Below are 18,111 nucleotides of genomic sequence, written 5' to 3' on the forward strand. Positions count from 1 at the left end.
TGCAAACTATGGAAGTGTGAGGGCTTCTCAAAGAAAAGTTCTTAATCCTTTATAATGGAAAGAGTTAGGCAACCTAAATATAGGGATTGCTGCTATTCTTTCTATAATGACTTTCCTGAACTTAGTTCAGAATAAATTTTTTATTTTCTGTTTTGTTTTCTCTTATGCAATATCACTAATCTCTGCCCACAGTTAGTTCTTTTCCATTTGGTAACAGGAATTGATGGTAGTTTGAGGTAAGTGCATATAATAGTTCTATCAGCAAGAATAGCAACCAAAATACAGAGTGCTTAGTACAAATGAGTGTGAAATCTTTTCCAACCTAATAAGTAAATATATTGCTAAGCAGATAGATCAGGCTTCTTCAGACATGGATAATTTAGACGAGAATTCTTTGTACAATAAATCTTTGCTTAACGTTGTAGTTACGTTCCTGAAAAAGGCTACTTTAAGCGAAATGATGTTTAGCGAATCCAATTTCCCCATAAGAATTAGTGTAAATGGGGGGGGGGGGGTTAGGTTCCAGGGAAATATTTTCGCCAGATAAAAGGCTATTTTATATACATATATACTCTCACATATACACAAAATAAGCTTTAAACAGTTTAATGCTGTACACAGCAATGATTGTGAAGCTTGGTTGAGGTGGTGAAGTCAGAGCGTGGAAGAGGTGGGATATTTCCCAGGGAATGCCTTACTGTTAAATGATGAACTAGCAGTCGGCTGAGCCCTCAAGGGTTAACACATTATTGTTAATGTACCCTCACACACTACAAGGCAGCACGAATGGAGGGAGGGGAAACAGCATGGCAGAGAGATACAGACATGTGTGAGAGAGAGAGAGTGTTGCGCATTGCCCCATTGAGTATACTGACCCTACTCTAAGTACATTGCCTTTTTAAATAGATTAGCAAATTGAGACAGCAGCTGCTGCCAGCAAGCTCCCTCCGTCCTGAGCCCTGTCGTGTCCCCCTCCCGTGGAGATAAGTACAGAAGCAAAGCGCGGGTAAGGGGGGTAGGGAGACACCTGGCATTAGCACTCCTTTCCCCCCCCCCCATCACCTCTGCACAGCAAGCAGCGGGAGCAGCTCCAAGGCAGAGGGCAAGAGCAACACATGGCAGAGTGGGGAGGGACAGCTGAACTGCCTGTCAGTTGATAACCTGCTGGGAGGCTGCTGCACAGGGAACTTAGGGGAGTGGAGAGCTGATGGGCGGGTTGCCAGTCCACCCGGGTTCCAAGCCCCCCACCAGCTAGCTCCACTGGGCTGCTCTTTCTGCAAGCAGTGGACAAAGCAGACAGCTGCCAAACAACGTTAGAAGTGAGCATTGCACAACTTTAAACGAACATGTTCCCTAATTGATCAGCAATGTAACAACTTTAACCGGGACGACTTTAAATGAGGAGTTACTGTATATATTGAAGGGGGTAATCAGTGGTGCATCAGGGAACTTACAAGTTATCCCATTATAGGAAAATAGCTAGCTAACTCTATTGAATTTGGTGGCGGTAGGTGAGCTCACAACTCCAAATACACTGGGTATAACTATTAGATTGGATTGTGTGTGTATCCAGACCCCTATTTGTGATGTCTCTTCCTTCTTAAGTTCTGGGTTGAAAAATCTAAAATGTAAACTCTCATCTCTTTTCTGCATGCATCGTAGTTGATTGTTTTCAGATACTGTTTCTCCATTTCTAGCACCAAAATCTGGTGGCAGCAGACTTCGAAGTTAACTTCCCTAGCATGTCCTTTTGTGCAATGGAGGGCTAATCATATAGATTTTGGTTTTTTTAGGTTACATTGATCATACCATATAACAGGCATTAAGATGTAAATGTTGTTTACAATTAGTGAGGTGTCTATGAGAATGTCGCTAACTTGTTTATTTGTGTACTCTCATCTTCATTGCTTACTCTTTCTGCCACGTGCTCATTTTTATCATAACTTCTCTCAAGAAAGCAAATATAGCTTTCCTTTCTGTGTGGGAGAAGGTAAACCATCTTTTATGTTAATCTTAAAACCACAAGAAAATTGTAATATAGAGATTTTTAAGATTTTCCTTTTTCAATATGAGATGCTTTGTAATTGCTGTATATAGACAAGCACATCTACAATTAAACATATTATTTTTCTTTGCTAATGACCTATGTGTTTTAAGTTCCTTTCTCTTTTTTTTTTCCTCCCTTCAAAGGTAGTTGACATTACTTCATGTGGAAACTTTGCTGTAATTGGGCTTTCAACAGGACATGTAGATGTATACAACATGCAGTCTGGCATTCATAGAGGTCATTATGGAAAAGAAAAAGGTGAATTTTTTTTTTAATTACATCCTAAGAGACTAGCTGCAAATCGAAATACTTTTATTGTTGTTTCTGGGTGGAATGCAGGAATCTTGCTATTGAAGCAACAGGTGGCTGAGATTACTGTACAGTTGTCTTTTATTCTCTCTGGGTGAGGGACAACAACACTTCCACTACTGTGGATAGTTGTGGAGTTGGCATCTATTTAATTTTAAGTAACATAAACTTGTTGGTTATCAAATGTGTTGGGTATAAAATGATGGCTTTGATTAGGCTTGTGGCTATGCACATCATATCCCTCATGACCTGCTCTGTTCTACTTCCCTAGCAGAACGCCAAATTCTTGTACATGTCAGTATGCTCCCTGCTCCAAAGAGAATGTAGGGATAGCATGCATGCGTGCAGATTGTAACCTAGCCCAGTTCTTTGGGTTTGCTGTTGAATTGCTCTCTTGAAAAGTTGTGACTCTAGTTGTGTTGCACCCTTGTTTCAGACAACTGACTTCTGATCCAAATACAGAACAGACATGTTAAATGAGATGTTACGGTTGGAGCAAGTTACTTTTAGGCTAGATTTGGGGCCCTTCAACTTTGGCATCTAGTTTTAAGTAAGATGTTAGTGGAGGCTGGGGAATGAGTTAACCAGTGGTTTCTCTGTACCCCAAGAGCGACGCAAGACAGTTTAAATGTTTTTTGGTAATACTTGAAGTTCTACATTGGGGATAGAAAAGCTGCCAGCCTTTTAAGGCTTTTCCTCTCTAAAAGTTAATGAAGTCTTAGTGCCTTCCTGCTTATATTATTTGTTTGCTGATTATTGCCATATATTCTATACTTATATGTGGATTTACCAATTTTCATAACAGGAAAACCTACATCAGGAATATATATAATTCAATGTCTCAAAATTTCAGTGTCCTATTAGTGGCAGAATAGGAAGGTAAAGTAATTAAAAGCAATTCAGAAAACCAAAATTGCAAATTCAGAATCATGATTTTCAAGCAAATAATGAAGACTAATATTCTGCTTTGTGTCAACAACATGAAAAATTGTTCAGTTAAAACATTTTGAATTGCCATCTTAATCTTGTTCATAGCATATATTTTTTGTATATCTCACTATGTCACACTAATGCTTAGTTATAGGTACCTTAATCAAACAGAATTGGCCTGTGTACAGATGGAAAGTCCTGATTAAGTATATAAACCTATAATATTCAAGTAATAGTTGTCAGGGGGCTTTACTATTGTTTGTCCGATACCTTCCTCTTATTTAAATATCTGTCCTTCGCTCCGAAAGGACTTAGATGCACCAGTAATTGGCACTATATAGGTACCTAAGATTGGTGTAAAGCCCTGAAATGTAATTTATTTTTTTCTTTTGGATTAAAGCACATGAAGGTCCCATTAGAGGGGTAGCAGTGGATGGATTAAACCAGTTGACAATCACAGCTGGAAGTGAAGGATTAATTAAATTCTGGAAGTTCAAGACCATGGACCTAGTTTACTCTGCTAATCTCTCTTCTTCTCCAAGTGCAATGCTGCTTCACAGAGACAGGTGAGAATCTAAAACTTTTTCAACTACAGCTTTGGTTGTTTTGTTGTAGCCTTAAAGTCCAAGCCTCTAATAAAAGTTCATGACAAAAGTCTTTCATTTCCTAACATTTTAAGCTAGAAATGACTATTTGTCCTGCAAGGAGCTTTTTATATTGCAGAAGAAATGGAAACTTATCTTGCTTAGGAAATTTCAGTAGAACATAAAATTTTGTCAGGTAATATTAGGATATTCTTGTCTGTTTTATCTCTGAATATTAACTGCTAATATATACTACTAATTCTTTCCAGTGGCATTCTGGGAATTGCCTCAGATGACTTTGGCATTAGCATTTTGGATATAGAAACAAGAAGGATTGTCAGGAACTTCTCAGGACACCACAGCCAGATTAACGACATGGTGACTATATACTGTACATATTTGCCTGCACATGATCTGCAACAAAAGTTAATTCAATTTGAGGGTGATAGGTTTGTTTTCTGTATATAACAAATAATAAAATATAAATGTGCGTTTAAGTTGGATCCTTTCTTGTTGTGTTCAGCTGCAGAAGCCAAAAAATTCAGGGTTACCCCTTTGGAAACCTCAACCATACATGTGTATATGTCCTCTTAAGAATTAATATAGTTTTTTGATTCAGATGCTCAATGTTCAAATAGTAAATATAGAAATTTTAGCTCACCAGTACAGATTTGGAATTTTATTACCAAAGGACAGACAGTTTAAAGAATGAATGTGTGTGAAACCTTATTTTTTTTGTTCTTAATCAAATGAAAATTTAGAAGTAACGTAACAGATATTTGAGGTCACAGTGGTGGTGTTGAGGGCAGCAACTGGGAAGCTATCCATCTCTTCAAAGTCTGTATTGGCACAAGAGATTCCTTACAAACCAGAAGTATAAACAGTAGTTTTAAGCATCAATCATTACATAGCTATATGTGTTTATTATACAGCACATAAGAGTGACCTGCTGATGTGAATTAGATATGTTTTCAGAATGCTGTCAGGATTTGTATTCAGTTACTAATTTATTCCAAATACCAAGAGATGAGTACATCTCTGATGTTGATGTCTTTTGTTTTTATTTTTCTTTCACGTTTTGTGGTGAATATCTGTCTGTGTGCACAAAAGTGAGGGCCTACAAACATAATATGGGTCACTGCACTTATACAGTATCCTGCTACACCCTGGCTTTTCTAGCCTTAGGTCTCCTATAATCAGAGACTATCAATTTTGTTGTGTGGACAAATGTCTGCTTGGACTGGGATGAAACCATCAGCTATCTCTTATGAACTAAAGCAGGATGTGTATGCTCTAAAATACTCATTTGGATATATTATTATTATAGGCTTTCAGTCCTGATGGCCGTTGGCTAATAACTGCATCAATGGATTGCACCATTAAGACTTGGGACCTCCCATCTGGATGGTAAGTCAATTTAAGTACTGTAGCAGAGAGCTCTTACGTGCATATGAATTCCATGCATTAAACCACAAAAAAGACTTGGTGCGTTGACTATTTCCCATAAACCTACACTAATCAAAAAGTTGATATTTGTTGAAAATTAGTATTTGAAACTGACTTGTTTTGTCTGGTATTAATAATTTTTATAGCCATTTTATGAAGCTCTTGTAAATGGGAATTTATAGTAAATTATATTAGTATAGTATAGGCAGTGTTTGAAGCCTGACAGTGAAATTGTGAACAATAGGACTCTTTGTTTTTTTTACTTTCAAGCACATGTACAATTGAAAAAGTTAGGTCAATTTTACTTTGATAATAAAACCATATAACCTTATGTTCTGCTTTCCTGAATGGTGCTTCATGTCAATGCAAAACACTTTGTAAATTCAAAAGCATAAAATGACTGTGTTATCATGTCTGTAGTATCAAACACTACGTTAAGATTGCAAATCAACTTTAGTTTTCCATTTCTACTTGCTTATAAACTTCCTGAAAATTTCTCCTCTGCTCAAAAGTGAATATTCTGCCCTGGCTGTTCAGTTTTGGCTGAGAAGTACACAGTATAATTCAGGAGATGGGAAAGATAGGCCCAAAGGTGACTTCAGACCCCCTTTGTGCTTTCCTGATCTGGGTTGATACCTTAAAGCATGTCTACACAGCAAAGAAAAACCCATGGCTGGCCTGACTCGGGCTCATGGGGCTCAGACTGTGGGGCTGTTTCATTGCTGTGTAGACTTCTGGCCGTGGGCTGCAGCCCAAGCTCTGGAACCCTCCCACCCCGCAGGGTCCCAGAGCGCAGGCTGCAGCCCGAGTCTGAAGTGTACATGGCAATGAAACAACCCCATGTCGCAAGCCCCTCGAGCCCAAGTTGGGCCAGCCACAAGTTTTTCTTTGCTGTGTAGATGTGCCCTTAGTGTAAGTTAAAGAAGCCTAAAGGCTAGGCTTCTCTGACTGCAGCTGGGTCCCAATTGCTCAAAGGTTTGCCTTGTTTTGTTGCTATGACAGTATTAACTGAAAATTACTTACCTTATGAAGTCTTTCATTTAAAGTACATGATGTGAGTTGTATCATAGAAAGATTGGTCAATAGATTGTTGAAAATCATGCCTCAAGTTAGAGACCAAAAGGTTAATAGATGAATTAAATTTAGAGCTTCTCTCCTCAAAGCTATTATAGATTCTTAATGTTGATTTCATTTCTTATTAAAGAAATGACTTGGAAAAGTATATGATAAAGTTTTTAAAGGCAATCTAAGACCATCACTGCACTTGCCTTGAGGGTTTAGCTTGTTTAACATTTGCATCTGTCGCTGTAGTACATAGATGCTATTATATTTTATAATATATATTGGAGATAAGAAGACAACAAAATAACTCTAGCAAAATTCTTGTTGATATGGAATTTAAGTAAGTACATTACATATTCTGTCTGAAAAAAAATTAGGGTAATTTATCTTGCTTGGAATTTAGAGAGATGGTTTTGCTCTTGTATAGGCAGAGGAAAATACTGAAATAGAGCAATGATGCTCATTAAAAATTCAGCTGCAGATCTTACTTTCCCTTAGTATGGTTAGGAATTAATAAATGGAAGAGTTTAGATAGGAGCTATTTTACACATACAAAAACAATTGCTAACTTTGAAGCTCTACTTAAGAAAAATCAGATTTAATTTGATTCAAAAACATCAATCTTTTACAAGTTATGATACATCCATGTTTAGTGTGCACTCTGCTGTCCACTCATTGAGTACGTTGTGTATAAATTCTATTGTAATCTGAATGATGTTTAAATGGTTTCCTTAAATTTCACAGAAATTGATGATCCATCTGTGACTAATTGTATGTAATTAGTTACGTAGCTTTTGCATGCAAGTTAGGAAGTGTAATTTGTGCAAAAGCTATTCCAGACAAGAAAATTTTAGTTGATGTAACTGTATGCAAATTTCTCTTCTTACTCAGCGTAGCTTGGATAGACAAATTAAGAGTACAGGACATGTAAATTAACATTAATCTGGGTTATTTTTTTAACTCTCTCTAGCATTGAACTTTTTCCTAGTGATCTCAGTATGCGCTAACACATCCTTCTGCCCCTCCCAGCCTAACTCACCATACTTACGTTTCCTTTTTGAGTGCTTATGGATTCTCTCCTTGCAAGAGACAGTGTGTTTATACAGGCATCTGCAGGGCTTCTTTTGCTCTTCTCCCCACATTCACTGCTATGCTTCTGCTCTTGTGCTGCTGGGCTGCTCTGTTGGAAATCCCATGACCTGGCTGACTTCCTCCATTACAGATTTGTTTTCTCCTCTTTCAGTTCTCCCATCTTCCTTGCTAAACAACTCTACTACCACAACTTAATTAAACCTCACACCCACGGTCCCAGGTGCGTTTTTGTTACCTTTTGGCTCACTGCTCAAACCCTCTGCTCCTCATATGCCCACTTCTCTCTCCACCCAGGAGCTCTCTGATTTCTTCTACAACTACTCTCATCTTTCTCCGTTGTCATAGATGGAGAAGATTCCCTCCACTCACCTCAGTGACCCCATCACGTCTCCTGATCTCCCTTGTACCCACTCTTGTCCCTTCCCTTTCGGCTCTTTCCTCTCACAATACAAGCATGTTCTAGACTCTCAGAAGTGTAGGACTGTAAGGGACTTCAATAAGTCACCTAGTTCAGTCTTCTGCACTTAAGGCAGGACTAAGTAATAACCAGACCATTCCTGACAGGTGTTTGTTTAACCCAGTGGCTCTCAATCTGTCCAGACTACTGTACCCCTTTCAGGAGTGTGATTTTTGTCTTCCGTACCCCAAATTTCACGTCACTTAAAAACTACTTGCTTACAAAATCAGACATGAAAATATAAAAGCGTCACAACACACTATTACTGAAAAGTTGCTGACTTTCTCATTTTTACTGTATAATAAATAAATAGGACTAAAAATATTGTGTGTACATTTCAGTGTATAGTATATAGATTAGTATAAACAAGTTGTATGAAATTTTAGTTTGTACTGACTTCGCTAGTGCTTTGTATGTAGCCTGTTGTAAAACTAGGCAAATATCTAGATAAGTTGATGTATCCCCGGAAGACTTCTGTGTACCCCCAATGGTATGCATAACCCTAGTTGAGAACCACTGGTCTAACCTGTTCTTAAAAACCTCCAGTGACAGAAATTCCACAGCCTCCCTAGGCCAATTTTTTTCGGTGCTTAACTATCCTGACAGGAAGTTTTTTCTTAATATCCAACTTAAACCTCCCTTGCAATTTAAGCTCATTGCTTCTTGTCCTGTCCCAGACATTAAGGAGAACAATGTTTCATCCTCCTCCTTTTGTAACAACCTTTTATACACTTGAAAACTATTATACTGTCTCCCACAGTCTTCCCTTCTCCAGACTAAACCCCCCCCTCCCTTTTTTTTTCCCCTCCCATCTTTTCTCATAGGTCATGGTTTCTAGACATTTAATCATTCTTTTTGCTCTCTTCTGGATTTTCTCCAATTTGTCCACATCTTTCCTGAAATATGGCACCCAGAACCGGGCACAATATTCTAATTGAAGCCTTATAAACACAGATTGGGTGAAAGAATGAGTTGTCATGTCTTGCTTACAACTTTCCTGCTAATACAGGGATGGGCAAACTTTTTGGCCTGAGGACCACATTGGGGTTGCGAAACTGTATCGACGGCCGGGTAGGGAAGGCTGTGCGGATTTGTTCACTACAACACTGATTCATTTACTAAGCACTGTCTCTCCTACACCATATAGAATAAAGCAGTGATTCTCAAACTTTTGTACTGGTGACCCCTTTCACATAGCAAGCCTGAGTGTGACCCCCCCCCCTTATAAATTTAAAACACGTTTTAATATATTTAACACCGTTATAAATGCTGGATGCAGAGCAGGGTCTGAGGTGGGGGCTGACCCCCAGTTTGAGAACCCCTGGAATAAAGAGTTTGTTTTTTTTTTATTTGAAAGTGCATATGAAGAAATGCTCATTAAAATAACTTCAAATTCCTTGCTTAGCAAGGAGCTTCTTGCCATACTGTGCAGATTTTGAATTTCAGGAGAGGTTGTGGAAAGTGGTGTATACACATGATCAGGCTCTAACAGTGTAACTTAGGTAGGATAAAAAATATTTGTCTTGGGAGACATGTGCTTGTGTGACCAGTTAAAACTGTATAATGAGTTTATTATGAGGTGATGGGCTGTTAAATTAAACTGGATATTGCCTATTTAGTTTATTTCTATTTTCCTCTTCATTGTTGTCAAAATAACAGTTGTAGTTGAGGTTTTTAAAAAATACAAAATCCAATTTTTTTAAATCTATTACAAAAAAACAAAACATTGAATTTTCCTCTCCACAAGTTATGATGGGAGAAAAATGAGAGAATCCAAGTACAGTTGAGGATGCCATGCTGATTTTAATGTTTAGCTGGGAGATGCTAACAGTGTTTTTATGCCACATAAGGTAGCACAAGCTAGCAATCAGTGGCAGCCCATTGGTGGGAGCAGGGGGAAGTGAAAACAAGATGAGAGCCCAAAAACGGTGTGTCTATTTAGATGTAACTGACAATATAAAATGTACTTTCTTGCCCCTAAAAACCAATTTAGTAGTAAAACTGTGGAATTGGCTGTGGAGAAATGGATTCTTGACTTCCACAAAATATGTAAAACTGTGTGTAGGGGGCACTTAACTTTATTATACTGCCTCAAAAAAGAGGTGACTTAAAGTAATAAAGATTAATAAGTGGTTTTAGTGTCATCCACCTGCTAAAATACACACAGTTTATTGGATTATTTGAAAAAATCTAGTTTGTCTGTATGCTTCCATAATCTGAGTGCAAATGTGAAAATCACATATGTTTTCATAATAAAATGTTAAGAAAATGAATTCATTGTCCTGTATATAATCCTGTTTGTGTGGGTTGTTCTTTTTTCTTTCCTTTTTTCCCCATAGCCTCATAGACTGTTTTTTGTTAGACTCAGCAGCTATCAGCATTTCTATGTCTCCTACTGGAGACTATCTAGCTTCATCACATGTAGATGATCTTGGAATTTATCTATGGTGAGTACATAATACATTTTAATAAATATTCAGAAATATACCTATTTGGGCACAGAATTATGGAAATTGGAGATGGGAAAAAGGCCTCTTGAATTACCCTATCCTTCTACTGCAAATTAAGAATTGTTCCTTTAAGTATATTCTCCATTATTTTGTCTTCTCCAGTTAAAAATTCTCAAAAGGCTTCCATTCTTAGAGGGACAATTCTACCATTAAATATCTCATGATCTAGACACTTTTCCTAACAATCAGCTGATTATTTTCCTTTTTAAAATTTTCTCCTCAGTACTGCTTAGTCTCAGAAGGAGAAAGAGGAGCAGAAAGCCCAGTAGCTCAGGATGGTTCCGCTCCCTCCTTCCCTGTCCCCTCTAATGGAAGGCTCCTTTGCTTCTTCCTCCCTTCCTTGCAACACCCAGGGAAGGGAGAGAGGAGGCCCTGCTGCAACCCATCGCCCACCAAGCCTGGGAGGAGGAGGGTATGGAAATGCAGGAGCTATCGGAGGACCAGTTGAGAGGTTGTGGGGGGCAGAACAGATGCGAGAGCAGAATTGATGGAGGGACTAGGGAGACAGGATTGATTGGGTGGGTTGGAACAATATGAAGTGCTGCACAGATATAGGGGTGGTGATAGACTTCCTCCCTGTATTAAATCACTTTAAAAACTGCCAATATATCAATACTGGCAAACTATCCTAGTGCAGAGACAGCATACACCAGCAAAAAGGTCCTTTTGTTGAGTATAACTTATACCATTTCCCAGCGTGAATTAAGCTAAACCATTCAAATGGACTTAATTTTGCAGGTATAGCTGTATCTACACTAGGGCTTTTGTCAGTATAGCTAGGTTAGCAAAAAATATATATTTTAATCATCATGACTATGCCAATAAAACATTTTAAGTATAGATTAGGCCTTATTTGTCACAAGCTTCCCTCATACACATTTCTGCTGGTCATAGAAATTGAGGGAATAATTGCTATTTGATGATGATGATAATCATAATTTGGGAAATCGTTGTACAAGCAGTGTAAATGTAAAGCACTTTACAAACATTAAGCCTAAAAACTGGTGGGTAAGTCTACCTTTTTAGAGAGAAACCGCAAAGATTAAGCGAAGTTGCACAGTAACTGAGAGCCAGAAATCCCAGCTCTTGTCCTCCACTCAACATAATAAACACACATTCTGGGGAACGAGAAATTTAAGATGTGCTGCAATTTACACAGTAGTAGAAATAATGCCATTTGTAGTGATGGCTTGTTGGTCTTGAAATGTGCTTTTGCAGCATGATTTTTAAAAGCATGGAAGTTATTTTTCACTTGTACCAATATTTTACAGAAAACTTTTTCCAAGTTTTAGACTTTCTCTGTTAGTTTTTGTAGAGATGAGTGAATCTAATCTTGAGAAAGAAAGTCAGTGATTTGTCATATTGTAGTAATATCAGAAGTTTAAAAAACAGTTTAAAATAATTGTCCACATGTTTGTCTTGAAAAAAAGTCAAATGATGTTTTTAATGTGTCTCTGTCTCGATTATTCAGGTCCAACCGTTCCTTGTATTCACTTGTTTCTTTACGGCCACTTTCAGCAGATTATGAGCCTTCTGTAATAATGCTTCCTGGAACTTGCCCTACACAAGGTAATCCTGAGATGAAAGAGGCTTATTCCTAGTTGTGTAATGAACCTCAAATAGCAGACTTTTAATTTTCTCAGTGTAAATTCAGTATTTTTGACCATAAAGAAATTAATGTAACAGGAAAAATTTGCTTATAATTAAAATAAGGACTCTTTTCTACCATCTCTGGGGAAATTACTGTTTTAAAATGTAACACACTAACCTTAGTCCCTAAAATTAGTTCCTGCTTCTGGATCACATGACTTGCTCAGTCACACAGGGAGACTCAGGCAGACATAGGGACAGAACCCAGATCTCCTTACAGTGCATTAATCATAAGACCATCTTTCCTTTCATGTATGTAATTGTATGCATATTTGTGTGTGAGCAATTCTATAAATATTGTACACACTTCAGTAGATGAATAGAGTCTAAGGATTATCAGCAGAGTCCCATAATCAGTAAACATTTCCCTTCCCCTTCTCTCGGTTGTCCCTGTCTGCTTCTCCACACACAGAGATCATAAATGAGTTTGCTGCCATAATATATATTTGGATTATCAACAGCTACTCTGAAAGGCACATGTAACTGTGCTAGCCAATCACTTTTGTTGTTTAATATATTACACAGTTAGTAACATCAAATATTTGCGTCTAATATTTTTGTTCATCCTGTCAACATTTTAATAGTAGTCAAGAAACTAGAAAAAACTGTCAAATTTAACTTTATTTTGATCTAATGCAGCTGATCTCAAATTAAATTTGGTCAGACTGGTACCTGAACAATTTTTTTAATCTTTTCAGGTTTCCCTGATTCTAGATTACCTATAATAGTTTGTCATTGTATTAAATAAAATTTAATATTTCAACAAAGTATTTAAAAATATCTCTAGAACTCAAATATATTTTCATGTAAACATCATACATCAGTGCTGATATAACTTGTTTTGGTTTACATGTGTTTATAAATGAAATTTGTCTCTGAAAGATGTGGACATCACAGGAGATGAAGAAACAAGCAATGAAATGATTGATTATAATTCACCAGCGCAATTGGAAGAGCAGTTAGTGACCTTGTCAGCACTGTCTGAATCAAGATGGAAAAACCTCCTCAATCTTGATGTTATCAAGGTAATATTACATGCACACCTCATCGTGAAAAGCTTTTATTATTGTGGCCTCTGGGCCAGAACTTGTGGTCCTGTCCCACCTACTTTGGACAGTTCTGGTAGCACAAGACAAGACAGCTGACGTAACCAGTTGCCTTAGGACTCCTTTGGAGTGGAGGGACTCCCTGGATGGTACAGGAATTGCATAAGGACTCTTGTATCACTACCTCAGCCACTATGGCCACTACACTGGCCTGTTTTGAGGGCACTTTCCAGTCAGACCAGTTTAAACACCCCTATGAATCTGCTGTACGTTGTGCCACCAGACCAGTGCCTGGAAGAGAGGGGAATGAAAAGAGGTATAAAGACAGCTTTACATGCCCCCCATGTGCTGCATCAGGCATAGAAGAGCTGGTCCAAAAGACCATCCCTCTGTCTTCAATATTATTTTAGGATTTTTCATTCGGAAAATACGTAATGCATTTCATAATGCCGGGGACAGTTTTGTAGATGTACTCTTAAGAGTCTTCCTAACTTTAATCAATAAAACATTTCCCAAATATAGAAGTGTTTATTTTTCTAACAGTCCTGATTATCTTCCCAATAAGGATATCTTTTTTAAACCTGTAAAATCAAAAACTTTTTTATAATAAACCTGATGATTTTAATTCAAATGTCTAAACAGAAAAAGAATAAACCAAGAGAGCCACCAAAAGTTCCCAAATCAGCTCCATTTTTCATCCCAACAGTTCCTGGTCTCATACCACGATATGCTGCTGCTAAGCAAGAAAACGATGGACAGCAGGTAAAGATAAAACTGAATAGAGTTTGAATATTTTGTATGTTTTTCCCTGCATATCCCAGGCATACTTTAAAAGTCCTGTGAATAAAATTTTGTCAAAACAGTTTTTCAGCGCCAACTGTTATATAAAACAAATTTATATCCCGATTCCTCAAAAGTTTTTTCCTATCCATGAAAAATACCTTCGTAGGATGTGAAAGTACACATTGTATATTGGTATATGCTCTATCCATGAAAAATACCTTCGTAGGATGTGAAAGTACACATTGTATATTGGTATATGCTCCAAGTGATGTGTGACCTTTTTTTGTTTTGTTTAGTCAAAGGTAGTAAACCTCGGAGTATTGGCACAAAAATCTGATTTCTACGTTCAACTTGAAGAAGCCTTGAGCAGTAATGAGTGTAAGTCAAACTATTAATATTGGGATAAATGTCTGAGTTCTGATGAAGTATTAGTATGTCATGGAAAAGAGGTCTATCATATATTTGCAGAGACAGTGGCACTAGGCAAACAGTTAAAAAATAAATAAAATATAACCACTACATAAGAGAATGAGACTGACTTCTTAAAGATAATATGCTGCAGTACCTTGAAACTTATGATGACCTGACACTGGTCTGTGAGACAGGCAGTAAATGCTTAATGTAATGTCTGCACATCTGATGCTTTTAAGATGGTGATTCTCTAGAGCTATCTTAGGGTTTGTCTACACTGCCCACCGGATCTGTGGGCAGCGATCGATCCAGCGATAAATCTAGTCTAGACATGATAAATCGACCCCCCCCGAGCGCTTTCCCGTCAACTCCTGTACTCCAGCACCTCGAGAGGCGCAGGCAGAGTTGACAGGGGAGCAGCAGCCATCGACTCACCGTAGTGAAGACACCGCGGTGAGTAGGTCTAAGTACGTCGACTTCAGCTACCTTATTCACGTAGCTGAAGTTGCGTAATTTGGATCAATTCCCCCTCCACCCCCTGTGTAGACCAGGGCTTAGCAATACCTTTTTATTAACTTTTATTGTGAATGGCCTGCTCACCATATTTTAGACAATTTAAGGCTTGTGATCTCTTCCTGATAATTTAAACATAAGGCTTTAACAGAAATAATTGGTTATAAAAATAATCTTTTGGGTAACTTAACGCTTAGTTGGTGCATTTTGAAATTGAAATGCTTTGAATCATCTGTAGAGATGCATATACTTGGTGGATTCATTTGCTTGTTTAAATGGTGCCTCTGCAGAGCCACTTTAAAATAGGATTTTAGAAGCAACTGTTAATTAAAAAGAGCAGAACTTGAACATCAGTAGGTTGTCACTGGAGACTTGTTTGTAAGCCAGCTTTACTAAGATTTCTTCTGCTGCTTCTTAGACCCTTCAAATAAGGTTTCTGAAGTGAGCCAGCTTATTCTGTCACGCTCAAACGAAGGAGGAATGTATTTCAGATTTAACATTGGGTATAAATGAAATTTTGCAGACAACATACACTGGCAATTAAAGTAAGGCAGTCCTTGGTAGGGTTGCAGAGCGGTTTCCATTGTAACAATTTCTCCTGTTTTCACATGCACTCAGCTTTCACATTTTGGATTATTTTTCATGCTTTGTCTGTCCTAAGCTATTTTTTTAAGTTTGATTGAAAAATTTTCAGTAGTTTGAATTGTGGGAGAGTAAAACAAAAGAAATCCTTCTCATTTTTTTAAGAACAAACTGCACGTTTTAGGACCAAGTTCAGCAAAAAGAACTCAACATCAAGTTCTAGAGTAAATCACAAGCATGAAGAAATTGTCACGTTTTTAGTCTGTGCCATTTTGCTGCATTCTGAAATAGTCTGCAAACTTAATTTTCACTACCATATGTTTGTATTGTTCTGTTGCAATGATAAAGTTGTCAGTATAAAAATGGAGGTGCTGCTGTCCTGTCAGCCATTTTCTACAGAAAACTGTTTCCAGCCAAGTAGTGAGCTTGATCCTCCAGCCACTTTGCTTGTGGAATTTCCATAGATTTCAAAGGAAATTCTGTGTATGGAGTGACTACGGAATCAGACTCAGTGCAACTGGGTGGTGGGGATGGGAGTGATTTGGAGAAGGCTATTTCCTCACACCCCTCTACCAAGGTCATTATCGCCCAGCCTGGTTATTTCTTACTGCTTTAAGAAAATTGAGGATTTTAGTTTAAAGGAACTATCAGAATTAGTAGACTCAAGATTTATCCATCTTTTCTCCCTTCCTCTGGTGTTAGTAGGTACGTTTTACGTAGCATATTCTATCATTTGGTGACTGATACTTTTTGATTTAACGTTCCCTGCCATAGTGCTAGTTGGTGATAGATTGATAAAATTAGGTACCTTTTAGATCCTATTTTGTATACAAGAACTGGTATACATTTCATACAGTGCATTTAGTATCTCAGTACACAGCACTATACTGAATCTTTTCAAAGCTGCTGTATAGACAAGTGTAAAACCTTTTTGAACAATTACAAGTATTCTCTGAATATTAACTCTGTAAATATGGTGCATATTTGTATGCTTTTCTTGTTTAAGAATATCTCTGGCAATTAGATGCTGCATTTTACCAGCACTATATTAATGTGACTTTTTTACAAATAAAAAGTAGTTTTATGGTTCTTGCCTCATATGTAGCTACTATAACACTCTAGATGGTAAAGGTTTTTTTAGAAACAATATAATGAAGGTTATGGTCTCTTCTCAGTAACTTCAGAAACTCAAACTCTAACAGAATACAAAGGGTATTTAAGATCATTAGTTTATGATCTGTTGCATTAGAAGTTGATCTTGTCATCAGCTTTTACTTCTGAGTTTCAAAAGAAGCATAACTAAAGGTATCAAAAATCAGGTAGGATTGTAGTATTTGGAAATAGTGGGTAAGAAGAGTAATGAAGAGAAAAGAACACTTAAAATTACAAAGTGGCCATCTTTCTGCCATCATGCTGGGGGAAATTAATCACTAGCAAAAGTAATAAATTGAAAAAGCATTATATAACTTTGATTAAATAAATAATTCCATGTTTTACTTAAATAAAGGCTTGCCTCAACCAAAGTGCTATTCAACTCACATGCCTTGGTATATATTGTATCAACAGCTTGAAAGTGGCAGTCTGCACTTTTTCTTATGCCAAGAATTAGTGGTTAATGATAAGGTGGTGGCTAATGGTAAGACTAAAGTTGTTAATGATAAGCTGTACAACACTTTGAAGGCACCAAAGTCAGAAGGCATAAAAAATATTCATGAAGGTAGTCCTTAGGGAGAGCCAAACTCCTACTACTGGTGATGAGATTCAGATACATACTTCCTCTCAATATGTGATGGAACAGTAATTGCAGACAGAGATGACATTCTGAAGAAACCAAAAAGAAAAAACCCCAACAAACTAAAAGACTCATCTAGAATGCTACCAAATAGCAGTTCAAAGATTTTGAAATATATTTTTTTCATATTGAGTGTTTCTATGTCACTTCATTGCAAATGTTTAACTGTTTCTTTTTTAACGCTTTAACACAGATAAGTCTCCACTTAGTATTCTAAAGGAAATGGGACCATCTAGTATTGAGACAGAGCTAAGAGGCTTGGCTCCAGATGCTGGTGGCTCTGTAGAGGTGATGAAAAGCTTTTTGAGACTGATTGGGACAATGTTGAACACAAAGTGTGACTTTGAGTTGGCCCAGGCATATCTTGCATTGTTTTTAAAGGTAACTGTATATATTTTGATACAATTATTGCTACTGCTGCTACTTCTTATTATACCATAATGGTACATTGCTCTGTAAAATAGATAAAATCTGTCCAACAAAAAACAGACCTGCTTTGAAGAATTTATCATCTTTTATGGTGGTAGATTCTGGTTTACTGAAATGATTTACTGTATCTATTGACTGATTTGATAACCCTACATTTGAACACAATACATTGCTTATGTTCATTTTGGTTTTTTTCCAATTTGCCATTCGAATATGACTTACTGCTTTTTCTTAACCAACAGTTACTTAAAGTGTAGTTAAATAACTGTTACCTATAAACATTTCATTGCATTTGTTCTTTTCACCCCGGGAGTTGTAGTTTTCAGCTTGCATCTTAGACTGCTGATTTTGAGAAACTATGACTTAAGCACCAGTGGGTTAACATTGAATGTACTCCAGGAGGTGTGAAGATTACCAAGCTGTCATAACAGCTACCCCTCTGATACCAAGTTGTCATACTTTAGCATG

The 18,111-nt window shown here is 37.3% G+C and overlaps 1 protein-coding gene across 1 annotated transcript in view; it reads left to right on the forward strand.

Annotated features, from left to right (window-relative positions):
• The window catches only part of WDR36 (WD repeat domain 36), a 51,736-nt gene that overhangs the window by 30,081 nt on the left and 3,544 nt on the right, over positions 1-18,111 (forward strand). Inside the window, exons 13-22 of the mRNA XM_073344678.1 lie at positions 2,191-2,305; positions 3,687-3,852; positions 4,140-4,248; positions 5,198-5,277; positions 10,267-10,374; positions 11,909-12,006; positions 12,970-13,112; positions 13,776-13,895; positions 14,213-14,294; positions 17,408-17,595. Of these exons, the coding sequence (XP_073200779.1) occupies positions 2,191-2,305; positions 3,687-3,852; positions 4,140-4,248; positions 5,198-5,277; positions 10,267-10,374; positions 11,909-12,006; positions 12,970-13,112; positions 13,776-13,895; positions 14,213-14,294; positions 17,408-17,595 (1,209 nt within the window). The remainder of the gene's footprint in view (positions 1-2,190; positions 2,306-3,686; positions 3,853-4,139; positions 4,249-5,197; positions 5,278-10,266; positions 10,375-11,908; positions 12,007-12,969; positions 13,113-13,775; positions 13,896-14,212; positions 14,295-17,407; positions 17,596-18,111) is intronic.

This window comes from Lepidochelys kempii, chromosome 5, assembly GCF_965140265.1.
Source record: "Lepidochelys kempii isolate rLepKem1 chromosome 5, rLepKem1.hap2, whole genome shotgun sequence".
Classification (NCBI taxonomy): Eukaryota; Metazoa; Chordata; order Testudines; family Cheloniidae; genus Lepidochelys; species Lepidochelys kempii.